This window comes from Heterocephalus glaber, unplaced genomic scaffold (genome assembly GCF_053883595.1).
Source record: "Heterocephalus glaber isolate CG9 unplaced genomic scaffold, H.glaber_assembly_v1.0 deba00001761, whole genome shotgun sequence".
Lineage (NCBI taxonomy): Eukaryota > Metazoa > Chordata > Mammalia > Rodentia > Bathyergidae > Heterocephalus > Heterocephalus glaber.
Genome location: NW_028258458.1, coordinates 1,788,973 through 1,812,007, shown reverse-complemented (window position 1 = coordinate 1,812,007; position 23,035 = coordinate 1,788,973). Strand labels below are relative to the sequence as shown.

At 42.3% G+C, this 23,035-nt stretch overlaps 1 protein-coding gene and 1 long non-coding RNA gene across 2 annotated transcripts; one reads left to right on the top strand and one right to left on the bottom strand.

Moving 5' to 3' along the window:
• The first annotated feature begins 4,626 nt into the window (after positions 1-4,626).
• Positions 4,627-16,453, top strand: LOC101719927 (olfactory receptor 7G1). Its single transcript, XM_021245280.2, has 2 exons — positions 4,627-9,353; positions 16,319-16,453. The coding sequence occupies exon 1, from the start codon at positions 4,633-4,635 to the stop codon at positions 5,578-5,580; it is 948 nt and encodes a 315-aa protein (XP_021100939.1). The 5' UTR covers positions 4,627-4,632; the 3' UTR covers positions 5,581-9,353; positions 16,319-16,453.
• Positions 12,111-21,705, bottom strand: LOC147821132 (uncharacterized). Its single transcript, XR_015447638.1, has 2 exons — positions 21,524-21,705; positions 12,111-18,543 (listed from the first exon to the last, which is right to left on the bottom strand). It is a non-coding gene; the product is annotated as an uncharacterized LOC147821132 (long non-coding RNA).
• Positions 21,706-23,035: the final 1,330 nt, after the last annotated feature.

The following is a 23,035-nucleotide window of genomic DNA, read 5'->3' as shown; positions in this document are numbered from 1 at the left end:
TTATTAGAGAATTTCATTAGATTATGGGAGCAAAGTTGGAGTTAGGGAGTGGAACAGAAATGGTAGAGAGACCTAGATGATGTACAGCTGGCCTCAGGAGTTAGTTATTTTGAATTACTCTCTTCTATAGAGTTGGTGTTTAAGGATATATGTTCCTGGGACAAATATGACATTAGTGTTTCTGGTTACTTTCTGCTTAATGAGAAGCTCTGGATATTGACCCCTGGGGGATATAGCACCTGTTGGAGTCAGGCTGTGAAAAACCTCACTCAAAAGTCCAGCCCAGATAGACACCAAGAGCCATGCTCTCTGCCAGAGATGGACTCTCCTGGTGCAGATCCCACTGATTCAGTCCGTGTGTCCACCCTTCCTGAGGACAGATCGTTGGTCTTTCATGTGCAGGTGACTTGCTGAGCACTTGGTCACTGAAACCTTCCAGGTAAGCCAAAGTCTCTTCCTTTATCATTAGAAAATGAGTGTAGATACTTTTGAGCAATTTCATCACCGTGCAGAGATCTTCTGTACTTTTATGTATTGGGGTGTGAGGACTCTGGATAAAGAAGCAGAGACAGAGAGCCTCAACAAGGAGCCCAATGATCTTCATGTTTCATGCTAATAGGAAGAGTAGATATTGCCTAAATAACAACATCCAAAAACATGACCATCCACCTCCCTCCCACAGCTAACCAATGTCATTACTGTGCTGAGATTATTCAAGTCTTTTTGTATGAAATAATAAAATGAGACACGTGCAGAATTCTGCACGTTGGTGAACCCTTTCATTGTTCTTTCCCCTAGGTAGGGCACATTGAATGTGATGATGTCCCTCATGCATGGCTCCTAATTTTACACTTAGTCATCAGTAAGAGGCAGCACCCACTTTACCTAACAGTTAAAGAAAGTAGAGGTAAATAGGGCTGTAAAATATAAGGGAATAATCTGATAAACATCAAATAAGCAGGACCGTATATAACAACATTTAAGAGAAAAAAATTAGTTAATCACACCAATTGTAAATGGTACACATATACAATATGGTTCTGTTATATGGACATTTTAAAATGCAATAATATGAAGATGTTGTTTGAAGAATTATAATACTAGAAAAATGAAAATTCAGAGAGAATGCTGGCTATTGATATATTGTGATGATTTTCCTGCAGAAGTAAAAAAAAATTAAATTTGTAAAAGAACATTTACTAAGGGGCTTCAAATAATTTATTATTTCTCAATAAAATATCTCAAGAAAACATGGTGAAGTAGGTGATATTTTAATTTTTTTATTCATTAAGTTTGTTGGTACATTTTAGGTAAACAATATGGTTGCGTTCATCATTGGGCATTTGTACCTGTACAGGACATACCATGGTTCCTGTTTTTTTCCCATTACTCTTCCCTCATTTTATCCCCTCCATCCCTAACTATTTACAAAAACTTTGTTTTCATTTGTTCCTTCTTTTCTGATTTTTTTTCTTTTCCTTCTTTTCTTTCCCTAACCACCCCCTACCTAGTTCCCTTTCCTTTTTGAACCTTTTCTTGCTAATTCACAATATCAATTATACATTTTGACCCTCATTTACACTTTCAGTTTCTCATACCATGGAAACAATTCAGTATTTACACATGTGTGTTCCATTTAGTTCAATTAAGAGTATGGTCTCAAGGTCTATACATTTAGCTATAAATGTCTCTAGTTTATCATTCTTTAAAACCCACATCTTCTTTATTCAGTCACCAGTATATGGACATTTGGGCTGTTTCCAAGATGAAACTATTATAAACTGTGCCACTATAAATATGGCAATATTTTTGTTGTTTCCTAAGAAGTGCAAGCCATACAAGAGGACAATTTCTGCATTTCATGCAATTTCTGCAATTTCTGTCATATATGGATAATCCATATCAAAAATTTATACACATGTAAAGCTTCAATTAAATTTAATTTCTTCTCATGTAGAGTTTTTCCAGTAATATTTCCTGTTATTTATTACTTTTGTGTATCATGTCTCATTTTTAAGTATTTAATTCATTTCCATTTCAACATGTTTTAGCATCTGTAGTAGTCATGTGAATATTAGAATCATTGATACTAGTTTCCTTACTCTTCTTCTTAATCAGTAATCCCAAAGGTAGTTTAATTGTATACATCTTTCACTGACATTAGCATTGCTCCTGCTGGAGATTTCCTGTCTTCCTTTTCTCTTTCCTCACTGCCTTACATGACCATTTGTTTTGTGATGGGTGAAAAGTGCCATCTTCTATTCCTATGACATACACATGTCCACATGTACACGCATACACCAAAGATTGGAAAAGTCAATTGAGGGATAGTCCTATCTACAACTATGCAGGCTGCTTTTGCTTGATTTCTCATATCCTTGAAATGTCTCCATGAGAATTTGAGCCCTGAGATTTAGAGGTATAATTACAGAATAAAAATTATGTATTTAACATACATACAGTCCATGCTGAAGAACCACACATTTTAAAAATATCACCATGCTGTAGCTACGCATACACCCATTAAGCAGTTTCCATTACACAAATGAGAAACATGCAGTGGAAGAATTTTATGCATCCTAATAGTAACTGCTAGAGGACAAATTAAATTCAGAGCCTGTGAGTCTCATTTTACACCAAATGTTCATTGCTAATGTACCTGCTTCTCTCTTCCCCAGAAAATACCAAGCAATGCTTACAAGAGACACTCCTATTAGGATACCTGAATATTTGACTCTGTATTATTTACTAAGTCTCTGTCTTCTAGAAACCAATAAATTGTTTCTATTTTATCTATTTTCACAGAGCCTTTGAATTTCACTTTCTTTTATTTAGCTATTATTTTGTTTGCTTTTATGCAATTATATATTTCTAGACTCATTATGGGAATAAGTTCCCATAGGACAGGGACACAATCTTATCAACATGGTTACCCAGATTCTCCTAGAATCAATAACTAGGGCAGATCACTTGTGTTTCCATGAGAGGCTCTATGAGCTTCAACTCTAAAACTGAAGTTTTTGAATCATTTATCATGTCTGCCCGTGTAGCTGTCTTCCACATGCTGCAATTCACTTAATGCATAATTGATGGACCCCCTTGAAAACAAGGGACAATTTGGGGACTTATTTCATAAAGAAACTATTTCAACTATACAGGAAATTAGCAAGCACTACATGAATGTTATGGATGCTAGTTCTCTAACTAGCAGCAATTACTCAAATGACTCAACTCAGCACTCTGACAACTAGAACTTTCCCCAAGTGTTTGCCAAACAGGGTGTACATGTTTCATGACATGTCCTCATGGGTCCATGGGGCTAAAGCATAAACTATCTCATCTATGCTTTGACCTCATTGTCACTCAGGTGACAGTGAGGATAGCCCAAATTAAAGACCATTGATTAAGAACAGGCTCAACCCTGGGTCATGCTCTGGTCCATGGCCTGTTAGGAATCAACTCACACAGCAAGTGATCAAATCCTCTGCTCTATTTACAGCCAAGCACCACCCCTTATGTCACAACCTGAGCTCTGCCTCCTGTGAGATCAGCCTTGGCTTAAAATTCTCATAGGAGCAAAAACACACTGTGAACTTTGCATGCAAGGATCTAGGAGTGTGCATGTGAGGATCTAGTTGTGTGTATGTGAGGATCCAGGTGTGTGATTTGAGGATTGACATGTGTGCATGTGAGGACTTAGGTGTGTGAGTGCAAGGAACTACATGTGTGTACCTTAAAAAAACCTAATGCCCCGTGATCTGATGTAGAGCTTAGGTGGTGATGCTTCTAATGCTGAATGGATGCAAATAGGGATTAAAATTACCAGAGATGTTTGACTTCTCACACACACCATAATACATCAATTGCTTGCAGGATCATATCAAAATCCTATAAGTAAGCAGCAGGTGACAGTTAAACTGCATGTGCTGACAGATTTATGTCAGACTTCAACCCTTATTTTGGTCAGCATGTGGCCTGCCCATTATTTTATTTTCTTTATTCTGAATTATGGTGTTTATAAATTATAGGATTATATATTACAATGTAGTAATAATAGAAAAAGTGTACAGTAAAGGTAATGGGTTGAATCCTCCCAAGCTAACCTCCTGCCAGTCTGAGGACAAATTGTCTTCCATGAAACTTGTCTTTGGTGTCAAAAACCATTGAAAACTGCTGCTCTCGAAGATAGATTTGATAAGTTCATTGCCATATTTCTCTTTTTTAAGGCAGGGTCTATTTACAAAGAACAATCCATGTCTTATAGTTTATCACAATCCCAGTACTTGTCACAATCCTGAAAATGCATTGGTGTTTAATAAAGAAGAAATTAAAAGAGAGACAAGTGGAGAGAAAATGGAATCAGAGAATGAGCTGAAAATTCACATGGCTTTACAACATGACTCAAAGCTATGTTGATTTAAGAAAATGTTTTAATAGACATAGAATCATTCAATTCACTCATAGTAAACACTCAACATAGAATCCATGTCATTTCCAGATCATGTATAACACACATCCTGGGTAATACTCACAGTTTTTATTTATATCACCCACAAAATTTCCTGGAGCTTATCCACAAAATACCTTTGCATTTTATTTTCATCTTATCTCCTCCATAGTTTCACAAAAAATATGAAATTGAAAAACAGAACAACACTCTCAGAATTTCTCCTCCTGGGACTGTCAGATGACCCACAGCTCCAGCCCCTCATCTTTTGCCTGTTCCTGTCCATGTACCTGGTCACCATCCTGGGAAATCTGCTCATCATCCTGGCTGTAAGGGCTGACTCCCATCTCCACACACCCATGTTCTTCTTTCTTTCCAATCTGTCCCTTAATGACATCTGTTTAAGCACTACCACAATTCCAAAGCTGCTGGTGAGCATCCAAACAGAGGATCAGAGCATCACCTATACAGGCTGCCTCACTCAGTGCACCTTTTTCTTGATTTTTGCTGGTTTAGAAAATTGTCTCCTCGCAGTGATGGCCTATGACCGTTATGTGGCCATTTGTCACCCGCTAAGGTACCAGATCATCCTGACCTCTGACTTCTGTGTCTTGCTAGTTCTTTTCTCCCTGATCCTTAGCACTGGGCATGCCCTGCTCCACACTCTGATGGCACTGCAGCTTTCCTTCTGTACAAAAGTGGAAATCCCTCACTTCTTCTGTGAACTTGTCCAGATCATCAAGCTTGCCTGCTCTGATACCTTTATCAATACCCTTCAGATATATTCAGCAGCAGTCATAATCTTTGGTGTTCCTATTGCTGGAATTATTTTCTCTTATACTAAAATTGTCTCCTCTGTTTACAGAATGGCCTCAGTGGGGGGAAGGTATAAAGCTTTCTCCACCTGTGGGTCTCACCTCTCTGTTGTTTTCTTATTCTATGGGACAGGCTTTGGTGTCCACTTGAGTCCTGCTGTTACCGAATCTTTCACCAAGAATGCTGTGGCTTCAGTAATGTACGTTGTGATCCCTCAAATGATGAACCCCTTTATCTACAGTTTGAGGAACAGAGAAATGAAGATAGCTCTGAGATATCTCATTACTGGGAAGCCTTTTATATTCTTGTGTTGTTAGCTCTAAGTTTGGCTTTTTAGAATGTGATAAAGTGACAAGAATGCAGGTGAGACAAAAAACCTGAATGTTAAGTCACTAAGGTCTTTCAAGATGACTGTATAATATGATGCCTAAGCACATTTCAATTTGTAATTTAAGCTTCTTTTATATTCATACATTTGTGTGGTATTTGGCTAATGATTTCCATATCTAAACTCTATTGTGTTCCTCTAGTTGCTTAGAAAATACATGATTTAAGGTTTCAATTTCATCAATAATTTTTAGATTCATTTCAGAAAATCCAATGCTGGAGGGAGTAGTAGATGGAACAAGGATAAGTATGAGAGTCTGTGTTGATATCTGGAGGTGAGCTTCTGTGTGATTCTGCATGATTTCATGGTTGGAGTCATAGTTTGTGAGTTTTAACCCATATGAAGCTAATGATCTGAGCTTTCTTCCATATTTAAGTAATTGCTGAGATTTTCCTAGTAACTGGACCCTTCTGAGGTCATATTAACATCTCCCATATTTGGCTTCATTATTTATAAAATTCCCACTTTTATATTATGTGAATGCTTTGAAGTATTTTTGAAATATTAGAGATTTTTAACTTCATCAAAGAAGATGCCTTCAGTTCTCATAAGAAAAAGAAATTTTGACACTAATATGCTTGGTTCACCAAGAGAGTTATTGTACATGACTATGAATTCACAAGGGTGTCCAGGATGAGAGGTTCACTGATCCCTGCATGATGTGGTCTCTTCTTACTGCTGTTTTCCTCACAGCCACCTGTTCCATTACTATAGCTTGGACCTGAAATGTCCCCAAAGGCCCATGTGTTAAAAATTTGTTCCCCAGTTTCTGATACTTGAGTGGGCCTGGTACCTATAACAGGTGGAGCCAACTAGGGGGAAGTTAGGTCCTGGGGCCATGCCCCAGAAGGAGATAGTGGGAAGCAAAACCATCCCTCCTCTCTTCCCAGCTGCCATGAACTGAGCAGTACTGGTCCTCATCACTTGCTCTTCATCAAAATACTCTCCTACATCACTGCCTGAAAAGCAGTGAGACCAGACACCCATGAAGATCTCAAAATAAAGTCTTTCTCTTTAGGTTGATTGGCACAAGTACTTTTTACACTAATGCAAAGATGACTACCACACTAGGTGTCTGTTTCCCCTAAATAGAAAGCTGCACGTCCACTGCTACATCTACTCATAGGAGATCTCTCTACGGATAACCTAGAAGACACCTCTGTCCAAGTTGAGTACTGGGCCTGACAATGATACTTCTGCATCCTTATGCCTCTCACCTTGTGATTATGCATCTTCATGATAACAGGATACATGCTGCTTACATCAACAAAGGATTGTTTTTCCAGTGAATGGTCTTTTTATTTTGTCAGTACTGGGGATTGAACTCAGGACCTTGTGCTTATGAGGCAGGTGTGGCACCATTCAGTTAAATCACCAGTCCATTGATGGTCTTCTTATGCTAATTTACTTGTGTCAGTGCTAAATGTAGTTTCATATATTATTGTAAGATAAACAAAAGTAGAGACTAAAATGGGATTAATGCAACAAATTTTGATTGGAATATTATATGTTTCTCCTAAAAACTCATTTTGTTGGGCTGGGGATTTAGCTCAGTGGTTCCGCTGCCTGCCTCACAAGCACAAGGTCCCGAGTTCAATCCCTGGTACCAAAAAAACCACCTCATTTTGTTGCTCTGTAATACATCCTCACCCCATTATATGTGTCCATATAAGTTTTTACATTAAATTTTTAACCTTCATAAACATTCAAGGTAATGAAAACTCACTTGAAGCCACAGTCACAAGCAAAGAATTCCTGAATAGGACTCCACAAGTACAATAAATAATATCAAGAATTGATAAGCAGGATGCCATCAAATCAAAAAGCTTCTGTACAGCAAAGGGAACAGTTCACAGAGTGAAGAGACAGACCAATGGAACAACAACCTTTGCTTGCTAAATTTCTGTTAAAGAATTAATGTCTATAAATTGTGAAACACTCAAAAAGCTAGTTTCCCCAAAACGAGTAATCCAGCTTAAAAAGACACTTCCCCAGAGAACTACAAATGGGAAGGGACCCATCACGGTAGACTAGTGGCAGAGGTCCATGAGAGTATGTCAGAGAAGACCCACTAGAAAATTCAGGTCCTCAAGAGTGGGGGAGCTAAACATACATAAACATGAGGAATCAACCTTAAGGAGAAATCCACTTGATCAAATTCAACATCAAGTGGGTTAGAAAGGGAAGCAGGGATCCTTCTGAAACACAGCACACCATACACCCCATGTCTGGTTACCATGCCACCTTGAGAGCAGTTCTCACATCCTGAGGGAAAGAGCAGAGGTGAGAGTCCTGGGATAGACTCCCAACCTACTCTCCTACTCTCGGAGTGGGAACACAGTGAAGGAGCATCTCACAGATCAGGGCATCAAAGAAACTAAAACTAGAGTACCACTCAGAGGCTAGAGACTGAATGACACCCTCAGATTCCTGGAGATGTGTAGAACAAGTGCACAGCATTAACCAGGGGCCCAGAGCTGGCAGTTGGGAGAAGTGTGCCTCTGGGAGCTGAAGATTACACTAGTGAAGCACAGGTTAGAAAGGGAGTTCCAGCACAGTCTCCCACTACTGCCCAAACACTTGGGAGTTCTGGGTGCATGTAATATCCGGCCCCCTCTCCATTATTCAGTGCAGGCATGAAAGACTCCCCCATGCTGGCCAAGGGTTGCTGAGCACCAGGAGCCCTCACAGTCACAGAGCTTGTGGGTGAGGAGCTGCAGCATGTAACTAGCTAAAGATGGGGGTGAAAGGAGTTACAACAATGCAGGGCCTGAGCAGGCACTCCCCTATTGTTCTAAAATCCAGGGAGTTTTGTTTGCATGTAATACCCACCAACTGCCTACCTCTTGGTGGCAGTAAAGGAACTCCCTGACACTCCAACAGAGAGGTCATGGGTAGGAAAGCAACAACATTGGGAATGGTGGAGGAGACTCAGCCAGAGAACAAGACAATGTGCGCTCAGCTACAGCCCTATAGAAAAAGAGCTCAGGGCTGCAAGGATTCACAGCCTTTATGGGACACTGAGAAAAGGATAAAATTGTTAAATCAAGTTTTAGTGTCCATTATTAATATGATTGGCTCTGAAGATGCTGATAAAACTGGTAGAAGTTCTTTTTTTGCAACTGGGTTTGATCTTATTATTCTGAGTAGGTTAAAGAAAATACAAAAATACAATCAAGTGCAAGATAACATCACTAAGAAATATACACTAAAAACTCTATACTAGTGATATAATTTTTCCACACTATTTGATTTTTAACCCTCAGTGCACGCACACAAAAACACGCACATGGAACATGAGAAAATAGTGTTTATACGCACGTAATTGAATATATTTTCATGCCTAAAATTTAATCAGTATTCTTGATACTATGAAATAGATAGGGATGCTTTTGTTTACAGATAAAATGTAAAGCTAGAATTTTGTTAGAACATTTTCCTGTTTCGTGTATGCAAGTCTTGTGAAATAAATGTAAACAGAAATACTGGAGATAAATAAATATTATAGACCTGGACTTGGGAGTCAGAAAATGAGCCATCATCAATTCCTGACTGGTATCTTCTTGGTCTCTAAGGGTATGTACTCCTGGGACCAGAATGAGAGAAAATTGGTGATCTAATGAGGAGCTATGGATATTGAGACCCCAGAAGACTATAGAATTCGGTGTATAACAACCCATCTCAAGAGCCCTGCCCTATCAGGTAAAAAACTAAAACAACTATACCTTTGTTCAGAGATGACTCTTCCTGAACAGGAGCCTCGTGATGTATTTAGGCTGTCTGCACTATCTGAGGATGGATGTTCCATCTTCAATATCCAGCTGAGTTGTGAACATTATTTTTCTTGAAGTCAACAAGGTAGCACAATTCCCATAGCTAAGGATTTAAAAATGAAGGCAGTGTATTAACAGAATTTCATCCCAGAAAATAGCCATGAGAAGACATGCATAAGGTGGTGAGAGGAAAGACACTCATGCCTCTGCTGTCAACTTTAACATCTTTTGACCCATTCACAATTGTTCGCGATCTTCTGGTCTCATACACTCTACAGTGAGAGGGCCTATTTCTTTCTGACCAGAAATGTGCACCATTTTCAATGCAATGGCACTACTAAAACTTTCTTACATATTTTGGTGTGGTTGAAGATGTTTGTTTAGGATGCTAGTGGCTAGGCCTGCCATAAAAAAGGAGTATAGTTAGGATAGCTTAATAACAGAAATTCACTATCTCACAGTTCTGAAAGCTACAATTCCAAAGATCAGGGTTACCAAAGACTCATTTTATAATAAATTTCCAAATGTGGCTGCTGCTGGTCATGCACATTCTCTGCCTTTACTTGTAATTTCCAGCAGATTCATCACCAACATGGAAGCTGTAAATCAAACAGCTACTTCAGAATTCAATCTCCTGGGGCTGACGGATGATCCCAAACTGCAGCCCCTCATCTTCAGCCTCTTCCTATCCATATACTTGGTCACCATCTTGGGGAACCTGCTCATCATCTTGGTTGTCAGCTCTGAGTCCCACCTCCACACCCCCTTGTACTTCTTCCTCTCCATTCTGTCTTTTAATGACATCTGTTCCCGCACAAGCACGATCCCAAAGATGCTGGTGAACATCCAAACATGGTATCTGATCATCACTTACACAGGCTGATTCACTCAGGCTGGTTTTGTCCTAGTTTTTGCATTCTTAGAAAGTTTTTTCCTCGCAGTAATGGCCTATAAGTGCTATGCAGCCATTTGTCTCTGCTACGGTTCACAGTCACTGCTTCTGTGTTTTGCTTGTTCTGGTCTCCTTTGTTAATCAGAATTGCAGACTCTGTGCTGCACACTCTGGTGGGACTGAGGCTATCCTTCTGCACAGACCTGGAAATCCCCCAGTTCTTCTATGAACTTGCTCAGTTGATCAAGCTTGCCTGTTCTGATACTGTCATTGATAACATCCTGATATACATTTCGTGTTGCATACGTGCTGGTATTCCACTGTCTGGAATTATATACTCTTATATTCACATCATGTCCTCTGTTTTGAGGATGTCATCATCAGGAGAAAAGTATAAGGCCTTTTTTTGTGCAGTGAAGAAGAGAGTGTTTTGGTCAAGTGCCTTCTACAGTTGCTCTAACCAAGTGCCATAGACTGGGTAAATGACTAACAGAAATGTTTTCTCCCAGCTCTGGAAGGTAGAAGGTGAATGATCAGGGTTAGTTCTTCTGAGGCCTCTCTTCTTGGTGTGTAGATGGCTGTCTTATCCCTGTGTCTTTTTGTAGTCTTTCCACTGGAGGAAGGAGTCCTAACTTTCACTTTTTACAAGGGTTCCAGTCATATTGGTTTGGGATTTACTTTAAAGACAACCTTCTAAAATTTATTATGCCTCCTAAGAACCATCTCCACTGTGGTTATATTTGCTGTATTGAGGATTAAGACTACAATATATAAATTTCAAGGGGAACAGGATTGAGACCATACCAGTCTGTTCCTTTCTTATTCCCTTTGCTTGTTCCCCTTGGTATTTGAGCCATGACTATATAGTGAACTTTTATCTTATCCCTTTGGTGTGGGGCTGTAAAATCTCTGGGGAAAGAGAGAGATGTACTGAGAGGATTGCCTGGTAGTTTCCTGTTCCCCATTATATTAATTTCTTGGTTTTATTTTGAGAGGATTACACTAAAATGCCCATGCTAGTCTTAAACATGTGATCCTTCTCCCTTAGCATCACAAGTAGCTGGAATTATGGGCAAGTTCCAGCATACTCAGCTTCATGTTTTGTTTTCTAAATCTACCAAATATTTTTAAGGAGAAGCAGCAAGGATCATTTGATTAACAACAGCAATACAGGACCCACTATGTCTTTCCAAAATTAACCAGTGCTGACATTTGCTTACGTCTGTTCCAAGTCTTTTTCAATGAATAAATAGAATAAAAGCATACAGAACTCATCACCTGATATCCCCCTTCTATACTTCTCCTTGCCTTTCCTGGGCATGCTGTCTTGAATATGGCAGTGTCCCCCTTCCAGAGCTCTACGTTGTATATATAGTCATAATTAAAAGGCAGTAACCATAACACCTACCAGCTAGAGAAGGCAGAAATAAAAATAAAATGACCATGTAATGGAATACTCTTTTAGTTAAAATTCATGATAGAGAACTAAATATAGTTATCCCTTGCAAGTCGATTGTTTTGAAACTCCTCAAATTTTGTGCTTGATGCATTTTGATGTAAATCCTTTGTCCTGGTACTTGTCATTTGGTACCCAGCATTAAAGCTACAACTTTCCTAATGATGTGCTACCTTTTCCAGGCAAAACAATTTGTTTGGTACTTGTATTTGGTAACTCTTCACTTCTCCCAGAATCAATTAATTATTACCAAGTAACCACTGCATGCCAATATGAATAAAAAAATTAAAAATCCTTTTATAAGGAATTAAAAAATCCAATTATAAATAGCATATACAGTACGGTTCTCTGTTTATTTGTGGGGTTTTTTTTTTTTTTGGTACCAGGGATCGAACTCGGGTCCTTGTGCTTGTGCAGCAGGTGGCGAAACCACTGAGCTAAATCCCCGGCCCCAGTTCTCTGTTTATATAAAATGGTAAAATGAATAAAATGCAATACATTGCAGTTTTTATTATTTGAAAAAGTAGTATAAACATAATACAAATTGTAGGAGAGTTATTTATATCAGTGTAGTGTAGTAATTTCTCTGGGGATGTAAACACATCCAAATTTTGAAGTACTTGAAGTTGGGCTCTCCAAATACAGGTCTATTATTTCTTGCAATAAGAATAAATAAAATACCCTGGTGATCTATGTGCATTTTTTAGTTTGATAGCCAGTCTTTCGTGACTCTCTATAGTTTCTCTTACTAGAGGCATAATCCATAGTAAAATTGTACATATCTGTACAGGCCTGAAAATAATTAAAATGTTCCAATTGTATAGACTTTTCCATGTAAACGTCTCCTGCCTTACGTATTCATAACTCCCATGATTAATGCCTATATGCTATTGATTTTCACTACTGTGTTATTTTACATATAAGCCAAATGAATATCAACATCATTGATGTTGCTTTTCTTCCTTCCTTTTCTGTATAACTAAGATTTCCAGACATAGATTCAGCACAGAAACTGTTCCCTATAATATACTTCATCATTGCATAAATGTTCTCTCTTTTGTTCCTCTTGACTCAACTACCCAAACAGATCAAATCTTTCTGAGTGGTGAAAATTTCCACATACTACTGTTCATGGATGAAACACACACACACACACAGACACACAGACTCACACAAACACACACACACACCAACAGGATGGGAATACTCAATATGAGATTCTGCCACGAGCAGCACTGTGCTTACTGATATTACTCTATTTATTTATCATTATTGAATAATTCCCTTGCTCGTTTTCTCCCTCAAAGTTATTATAGTATAATTTCAAAAATAAAACCTTTACATTTAAGATATACAGTGCAATAATCTGAGAAGTATACACTGGGAAGTGATTTTCACACTCCAGCTAAAAAACACAGATCAGGCAGGTATGATTAAGCAGTTAAGGTCTCCAGGCCTCTCACGCAGTTGAACTTTGCTTCCATTCAACAACCTAGTACAGAGGTTGGGTCAAATTTTTAGTGTTCAAGTTCAACATTGCACCAAATGACAATCACTGACATCTCAGCTTCCGCCTCCCCATGACAGCAACACCATTACTCTCCAGGGCACTCCTGTTAGGACTCCCGTTTATCTAAGTCTGTATTGAATTGTAAGTCTCTGTTATCTGGAAAAAAAAGTTGGTTTCATTTCCATCTGTTTATATTGGAGTTTGTGCATTTTTGCCCCCTTATTTAGCTATCTTTTGTTTGCCTATTTACTTAATTTAATGATATGCTACCTATCACATTAAGGGAAGAATCGCTCTTAGGACAGGACAGAGAAGGTTATCAACATAGTTACACAGCTTCCATTAGAATTCATTGCTAAAGCAGTTGATTTCCAAGAGAGAGTCTTGCAAACTGTAAGCTCCAAGGTATTATGTTTTAGTCTTTGTTTCTTATCACCCACCTAAATGTTCTTCCATTGACTCAATGAATTTAATGTCTAGGTGAGAACGTACCCTGAAAGCAAAGATAAGTTAGGACTTAGTTCTGCAAGACATTATTCCAATTATAAAAGAAATTTTAAAATCTTAAGAGATCTTTTAAGAACATTAAGTATGTATGTTCAGGAATCATGGAAATACATGGAGACACAGAATTCGGGTAAAATAAAAGTTTACTTGCAAGCAGGCAGGACTGCCAGAAACTGGTCTGGTCAGAGTCCGAACACTGCATTCTTTGTCCATCACCTTTTATACTTTTGTCAGTCATTATCTCATCCCTAGTGGTCTTTGTTAAGTAAATAAAGTTCCAATTCCTGTTTAATGGTTAGACACAGGTGGTTTCTGTCACTCATTACAGTCCTAAACACATGACAGTTAAGGCACATACATCACAAGTTTGTTCAAGGATTCCCACTTTGTTCTTCAGAGCTAGGATGTTATCTATAGTGGAGCTACAGATCAAAGGAGCTATATAACCTTCACTTTAAACAACAAAAGCAACAGGCTAAGGCAAGCTTTTAAAGGGATACACTACCTATTTTGCTTCCACAACTAATTTAATAGCTAATCTACTAAACTTACCTTAAAACTTTTCCCTATCATCCATAGTCAATAATTCTGGCACTTACATGAGAGAAATGACTCCAGCCATCATTACTTTTGCTGACATCTCTACCACAGGGGCAACAGTCATCTTCTGGAAATTTGCATGTTTTGCCTCACCTATTAAGTAACTACACCTATGTCTACAGAACTGACATTAACAATATTGAAAGCAGAGGAGGGCCCTTTGTCCAGGGGTAGCAGAATCAAATTCTTGGGGACAGAAATCCTGGCTCACTGATTTCTTAAACCTGGTCTGGTATATAACTCTAACAGACATGGTATATAATAGTTAGATATCTGCAATAAATTTGCCCAGGCCAATGGGCTAAAAATACTATTGGTAGATCTATAAAGATATTAGAGATGACAGCAAAAAACCATTAGGAGACGCTGGACTTTGTGAAAGTGACACTTTATGGCAGTTTATTATCAATAAACATCATTTAATGGCTTGGGTTTAACAGGATGTCATATTAGCTCGGGGAGTGGAAGGACTGGAAGGACAAGGGTCAGGGAAAATGAAATAAGGTCAACAATGGTGTCAAACTGATGCTAGGATTAAAATGTGGAATATATAAAAATGAAACAGAAAATACTGTCTTCACACACCCGAAAAAGAGAGAAAGGAAACAAGAACAGTCCAAAGAAACTGGGACCGATCTTTTTACCTGTGGACAGGAACAACAATTTAGTGATACAGCCAGCACCGCCCTATTTAACCACAGAGGCCCTATGCTTTATTTATCCCAATAAATAAGCAGGAATAAACAAAGGAAAAAGGGACTTACTGGGCAAGAACGAATAATTTCTTATATGGCTTTTCACTGTTACTCCTGATATGAAAATGCGTATAAGGGGGAAACCCCCACCAATCACATCTCCTTTCCTATGCACACTTTGTTCCATTTTACGAAGGCAGGTGACATGATTCAAAGTGACATCCATCTAAAGAAACATGGGGAGAAAATGTTGCGCAGGAAGAAAGCTAACAATCAAGGGGGACGTCCCGGATGTGTTCCATAGGCTGAATTTGTGTAGAGTTAGATCCTACAGTCTTAGGCAGACGGATCCATGGATTAGGTGTGTTTGCATAGCTTAGGGTTGTGAACTTGGATAAACATTTCGATCTCCCCGCCCACACCCTTCTGGAGATAGACTCAGTATTGTATGCCCTGTGGCTGTGCATCTGAGGTCTTATGTCCTAGTGGAAAACATAGGTTAGAAAACATGTTTGATGATTGGCTTCTCAACCTCCATGGACCACAATTTCATAAACAGCTACTGAGAGCAAGGGTTCAGAGGTCATCTCCTCTCAGATATGGTCTCAAGCTTGTATCTACAATCTATTCGCGTGAATGCCATCTGGGGTGATACAAAAGGACTGAGGTGGAGAATTCCAGGTAAGGTTCTTTGTGAAATGGTTTCAAAGGGTCCAGGTTTAAACAAGAACATCTGAGCTACATGCCCTCTCTCAAAAGGTCAAGATAGGTAGCGCGGCCTCATGTACCCAGGCTCAAATTGAGTCAGACCGCACTCGCCCTGTAGTCCACGTGCATCCACACCTCAGTCAGAGGTGCTGCAACACCGCCAGCCCCGTGTGTTTGTCTTTTCAGGGAGAGCCGTTAACCACACTGAATGGAGGAGCTCCACATCAGTCACTCGATGCCAGTGGACCAGGGTTATCACTTTAAGACTTGTACTTCTGACACAGATGTTCCAGTTCTGTCATGGCGTCTTAGTTATTTTTTAGTTGCTGAAACAAAATAGCGGACACCCCCCAATTAAGAGAGCAGGAGTTTATCTACCTCACAGTTTGTAGAAGTTTTAGTCCATGATCAGCTGGCTCCCAGGGATGGTGGCACATGGCAGAGGGGCGACAGTCCATGATGGCAGAAGACAGCAAAAGCAACAGAGACCTTAACAGTGTCTTCCTGTCCCTCTTATCTCCTTCAGACTACTGCTCCGGGCCCAGGCAGTTCACCGTCCATGTGAGCTCAGAATGCCCCGTGATACCCACCTCCAGAGAGAGACTCAAGGCACAACCGGAAGATTCAGAGGTGCAGGGAGCACGTGGATGGGCTCAGCCTCGTAAGGGAACAGCCTCCACTATGAAATCTAGGGGCCAGCATGTGCAACTCCCCAGCTGTCATTCTTTCTCAGGGGCCTTTGCTCCATCCACAGGACTCTTTTCCCACTGAGCAAGTCCAAACGGCTGACCACCCACCAACACTCCCCTCTGCTCCATGCAGGCTTCATGCCCTTCCTCCTGCTCTCCCCTCAGCCTGGAGATGCACTTCCTGTCCCTTTTGCCTCCTGAGAGACTATGAATGCAGACAGGTGGGTTCAAAGCAGGCCCTATAGACTAATGCATCTGGGTTCACAGCCTGCCCCACTGCCCAGAGTGGCTAGACCATGGGTAAGTTAACTGAATTCTCAAAGCCTCAGTTTCCTTCTTGCAAATGGGAATAAAAAATATCTGTTGGTCAGTTTGTGGAGGATTAAACAAACCAATAACATGGCAGGTTCAGCCCATACCTGCTAAAGGATCAGAAACAGCAGCTCCAATGAGATGCACTAGTGTTTAGCACCATATCCACCAAGAAGCAGCTGGAGCATCCTCCCTTTGAAGGACCCTTCCTGGTGACCCAACCCTCTATGTGGCCTTGTACCTTATCCCTTCTTACTTAGGTTGTGGGGACCCAAATTATTTACCTGTGAAGTCTCCACAGTTGAATGAATGAATGATGGTGCATGTAAGTGCAAGTAAGTGCACAAGTGTGTGGATGTGTCTGTCTACCATATGAAAGTTCCAAAGAGAATGTAGCGACAAAAGAGTCATCTCAGAAAGTAGTGTCAGGACAGCTAACATTTAGGACGAACTGAGTGTTAGTTATGTCCTGTATCTAGATGACCCCCCAAGGCCTCATGTGCTCATACTTGGGGCTTTTCAGAGGTGCTTAGATCTAGAGAACTGGAATTAAGTGTGTTTGCTATTAAATCAGTCATTTGATTGGAAATAGCATAATGCTGGGTATGGCTGAATGGATTTATGAAGATAGAAGACCCAACCTGTGCATGAACGATGCCACACAAAAGGCCTGTAGCCTGGCTGGAATAAAAAGGGAAAAGTAGGCTGTTGCTGCTTGTTGCCTGCCAAACTATGGACTGTTTTCCCTCTGCCATGCCTGTCTGCTAAGCTGCAGTGCCTTGGAGCCAACAGCCAATGGACTGAAACTTCTATAAACTATGAGCTGAAATAAACCTTCCCTCCTTTAACTTGTGGATTTCAGGTATTTTGTGGCAGCAACAAGACAAGTAACTGGAGGATTGGAAAGAAGGTGCAAATGAAAGAAAAGAAAGAATGGGAGGGGGTGAAATAGACCTTTTGCTTGGGTAGAATGGTGCACTGCTAAGAAATATCAGAGAAAGTGAAGCTGGTGACATGTATCACAACATATTTAACATAAGGGCTACATGCAGCATCAGGGTGGAGAGTACAAAAGGCCATCTGCACCCTGGAGAGGAGGATCCAGTCAGAGGTGGAAGGCCTGGAGAATGCTGCACAGTCCCTTTGGTCCATATCAGGAAGCTCTCGGTTCTGTGCTGAAAGATGGAAGAGTCTGCCCTGGAAGCCTGGAGATGGAGGTCCAAAGGTGAAGGCGAAGACCGGAATTCCTCTGAAGAATAAAGAGGAACTTCCTTCTTCTTTCCCTTTTTATGCCACATTCAAGGTGGTTCTTCCCCTCTTCACTTAAAACAGTCATCCAGATACAATGTGTAATTGAATATGCTAGGCATTTCTTATTCAAGTTGACATGATTAATTATCACAGCACTGCTAGCTGTCTCTGCACTGGAAAGGGCTTCCATTCCTCCAAGTACCCTTTAGCTCACCAGACATGGCTTCCACAATTATAGCCTGTCAAGGGAGAAAAGACAGGGGCATTTGGGGCACTTCCTGGATTCTCAGGGAAGCGCGTCTGGGTCCCTACAGCTACCTCAGCTCAAAGAGTGGACGAAGCTGCTCAAGAGACTGCCCAGCAGAGAAGTAACACATTTGATGGAAGCTGAACTCCAATCCATAGCTGGGCCAGACATCCTGGGAGTCCTAAGCATTGGTTTCCTCAATGTTCAAAGTCACACAGGCCTGATCAAGTTCTCATATCTGCCTCCTTCCTCCTGCAAGTGGAATACAGCAGATTTCTCAAATGATGCATTTCAACTTGTCACAATAGCAGAGATCTAGGCGCTCTAAAGCCAACTTCAGAACAACAATCAAGTCACATCCTATGTGTGATGGCCTATTTCTTGAGTGATTTAATTAGAACCTGTAGGTGTTAGCAGGAAAAAGGCTGCACAGTATATTTCCAAACAAGTTCATTTTTTAGAGAAACGGGGGATGCCCTGTGTGGGAGGAGGAACAAGGACATGCCCTGAAAGACATGAGCTGCAGATTCCCTGAGCTACGGGAACTGATCTTCACCCAGGATACTGACAGAGAAGCATCTGGACGGGACAGTGGGTAGCAGCTGGGCTCCACTGCCACCCCAGGGAAGCAGGGGCCAAATATGTCTGGGAGGGGCTGTCAGAGCAGGCTCCTTTGTGTGAATTTGGCCTCTAGCCACACAACTGACACAACAACTGGGCAGACTGTGCCCTAGGCTACATGGACAGGAGCACAATGGTGCTGAAATTCAAACAGGCTCAGCGCACAATGCCATGCACTCTGGCACAGGTCTGGTCCAGCAGGAGAAATGGCCACCTATTCCACACCACCCAAAGTGCCATGTGGGTGTAACAGGAGCCCATTGGTCCTTTCCCCAGCAGCACAGCCTTCAAAGCCTTTTCACACACGAGATCTCACTGACTTGTCACAGCTCCAGGAAGGAGGGACCATGAGCAGACTTCACAGAGGAAGAAACTGAAACTGAGATGTGGAACAAGACAAATGCTTAAGGAGCCACTTCTAAAAGGGACCCCTCAGGCCCAGTGACTTCCCTTGAAATGTTCCTTGAACCTTCTGGGTAAACGCACTAATATTCTTAGTAATTTGCCCTGTGACAATCTGCTTCATGTGGAAAAATAGACCCCGAGTAGGCTTAATTTATTGTGTACATTGCATTACAGGACCGCCCATATAAATTAAAAATAGTGAATTAAAAGAAACACTACTGCTACCATTGCATTATTTTTCTCACCCTAACAGACTGCTTTTCTAGAGAAGTCATTTTGAAGGATGAAATGTCCCTTCATGCCATGTCAGCAGAGACAAAGTGACATCCACTGTTTTGAATCTGTGTGCAGTACAACTTTGTTGACCCCTCCTAAAATAGGGAGGTGTACGCAATCTGACACTCTTGAAATAAAAGAAATTCTGCTCCAAATGTGGAGCAGAATGATCTTTACTTAGTACTTGCTTATTTTAAAAAGTGGCTTTTGGGGGGGGGGATCCTTTGATTTAATTTGTTCTTGGTTTATCAAAATCAGCACATATCAGAGAGAAAGGATGCCTCCCACCCTGGCCGATTCATAAAGCACTCCAGCAACAACAGCTACAGGACCAGGCCATGAGTGAATCCAGACCCTTACCTGGCTGCTGAATGAAACTGTGTGGCTTTTGCACTCCACAGAGATGATGTAGAAAATGCAATGGGGAATGCATTTCATAGTACTCCTTTTCCTTCTCACAGGTGAAAAACTAATTGGACATATAAAATTCCCCACGAGTTGCACTAAAGACACAGCCTGCTTATAAAACAAGTGCTATGCTTGGGGTTCTCTAAAAATGCATGTAACCAAGCCAGTATGCCAAGAATCCAGTGGTCATTAGACAAGAAATTACACACAATTCTGGTGCTCTGTGGTGTCTCATATGTAGTACAGCACTTTGGAAAAGGGGCAGCACTTTCAAAACTGCATACAGCAGAGGGCAGAGGTAGGCACTGGGAAGGATGACAGCCTGGTGTTCCAAAAATCTGAGGGGATGATGAGATAGCACGGGAGAAGTGGGCAAGGGCCAGTTTGTGCTTGTGTCATAGGAAGGTAAGGGCTTTAGGTAGCTAAGTGACACGATCAGAGTGTGGTATGGAACAATTCAGCAGTGGAAATGGTGAAATCAGATCCCATGCCTAAGGCATCAGTCCCCCAGGCCTGCTTACTGCCTGCATTCTTGGGTCAGACACTGGCAGCAGCCTTCTACTGGAACAGAAGCAGGGAACCCTGGATGATTTCCTCCAGTCTATTAACCTTGCTTCCTACAACAGTGGTTCATACACAATAGTGTTTAATGTAAAAATACAAGAAGAGTATTTGTCCATGAAAGACTAAAGGATCATACTGTCAAAACACAGACCCTGTGCCCCATCCATGAAGAAGCCCTCTTTCAGGGAGTGATGAAGTTGGAGTGGCTTCCCACCAGCAGGTGTCATGTGAGCTATCTTCCTCATTTCCAGATGCCAACGGTGAGGTGAATCATGTTGCTCTGCAATGGGCCACGACTACCTGTCACTTAGGATTCTTCCAGTTCCCAGGTAAAACGAGCCCGGCATGTGAATGTAGATAAGGTAACTTTGGCGACCTAACCAGGCTGAAGACTGTGGGTTTGGATCAAACATTTGCCCTCTGACCTCCCAGACCTCCCAGATGCCTCTGTGAAGGAACCAGGGACAATTACGCTTGCGGAAAAAAAGTCTCTCAAGTGACATTCCCCAGGACTCTCCCAGGGGAAGTGGACCCAAGAGATGGATGCCAGAGGAAAACATCGCATCCAACCCATGCATACATGGAGAATCCACAGCATCCACGAGTGGATAGAAACAAGGGAGGCTGAACAACTGGCGCCCTCTGCCTCCTTCCATCGCCCTATGTTTATAAACAGAGAAATGGAGGCCACCAGCGGAAACGAGTCTGTCTGAGCGCATATCTGGGCCATGGGAGAGCAAGGAGCCTGCTTTCTCGCTGGGTCTCAAGGGTTCAGTCCAAAGCTGATGTCTGACAGGATTTCTGGAGCAATTGCCTCTCCCACTCCCAAGGCCTGCAGAAGGCCCTGCCCACCTCCCCTTCTCAACCTGCTCAGCTCCACTCCACCCCGCACAGCTCCAGCTCAGGACCTCGGGACAGCTTCGCTGGGATCCACTCTGGTCCCTTGCGCTCCACTCACTCGGTTTCCTCCTGCCAGCTCGCCCATGCCCGCAGCTCAAGTTTAGTCAGACCGGCTCCGCCCACGGCTTCGGCTCCGCCCACGGCTTCGGCTCCGCCCACTCGCTCCTCCTCTTCTGACCGCTGTCACAGAGGGCACTGCATGGTCACCTTTCTGGCCCGGGTTCCTGGCTGAGTCTCGCCCAGTTCGATCCACGTCCCGAAGTGTCCGAAGCAGGTGGCTCCACCAGCACCGCCCGCTCCCCCGCCAGCCCCTCGCTCTCGGGCTGCTCTGCTGAGTCCCCGCCCTCTGCACGCTCCTCTGTCCGCCCCGCGCTGAGCTCGCTATCCTCCCACTTGGCCTCCGACAGCCCTAACTTCATCTTCTCCTGACGTGGATGGGCTGGATTCCACGGTTTTTCTCAGCCCTTTTTCTCCTCTCAGTCTGCGCGGAGTCCTTAGGCACCAGAAGCTGCAGGACCCCTCTGAGGTGACTTCCGGGTCAGCGACTCCACCGAGGGGCGGTGCCCACAGGCTCTGAGGCGCGCAGGCGCAGAGAGCTCCTGAGGGCAGCAGTGGGCTGGAGACTCTCTTGGTTGACCCGGGAAAGCGCAAACTTCCGTTCGCGCGAACGTCGGGGTTTGAGGACTGCCGGGGTCCTGGACTCCGGCGGCTTCTGCTGCTTTCCCCGCGCGTACTGCAGTCGAGGATCCCGTCTGCCTGCCAAGTGGTGAGTGTGTGAGAGTAAATGTGTGCATAAGGGGGTGATTGATCACGTGAGTGTGCGTGGCTGGATGGGACCTTGTGATCATCTTGAGCCTTCAGAAGTGAATGGGAGAGCGTGGGAGTGGGAGTGGGTGACCCCGTGAGGCTGAGTGTACACATTGTCCCCAAGCAGGGAAGGACCAGGAAGCTGATGAAACTCATGGTGATTTTCCTTCCAAGGCCCATGGGCGCAGGGGACCAGCAGCTGGTCTTAGCTACAGGGTTACCATGGTCACCGTCAGGGCTATGATCAACACAGGCAGCGACAGTGGACTCAGTGTGATCCAGCTGCGTGTCATCTGAGACCCACTCCCTTCCGCTGGCTTACCCAGGAAGGAAGCAAGGCGTCATGTATGGGAGTCGGGTCTGTGCCTTGCTGACTGTGGAGTACCCTGTCCTGGTCGAAGTGCAGGACTAGGAGCAAGTGACAGATGGTCACTGTCTAGGGCCACAGAATCTTGGGGCACCGTGGTAGTAACATGTAACTACCACTGCTCACATTACCTAGGCACATGCTTGTGTTAAGGTGATGTCAGGTGTGTGTGTGCTGAGCTGATGGAACAGGTGCAGGCCATGGACACAGTTTTCTAAGTGCATTGTCCCCTCCCACTTTGCATGGTCAGTGTGCATTCCTTCTGTAATTAGGACATGTTCAGGTGATTCTATTTCTGTGCCATGAGGAGATGAGACGTGGCACTAACTGCTGAGACATTTGCTTGGGTCCTAGCAGCACTGGTAAGGGCTGGTCTTTACTGAAAATCTACTCTGT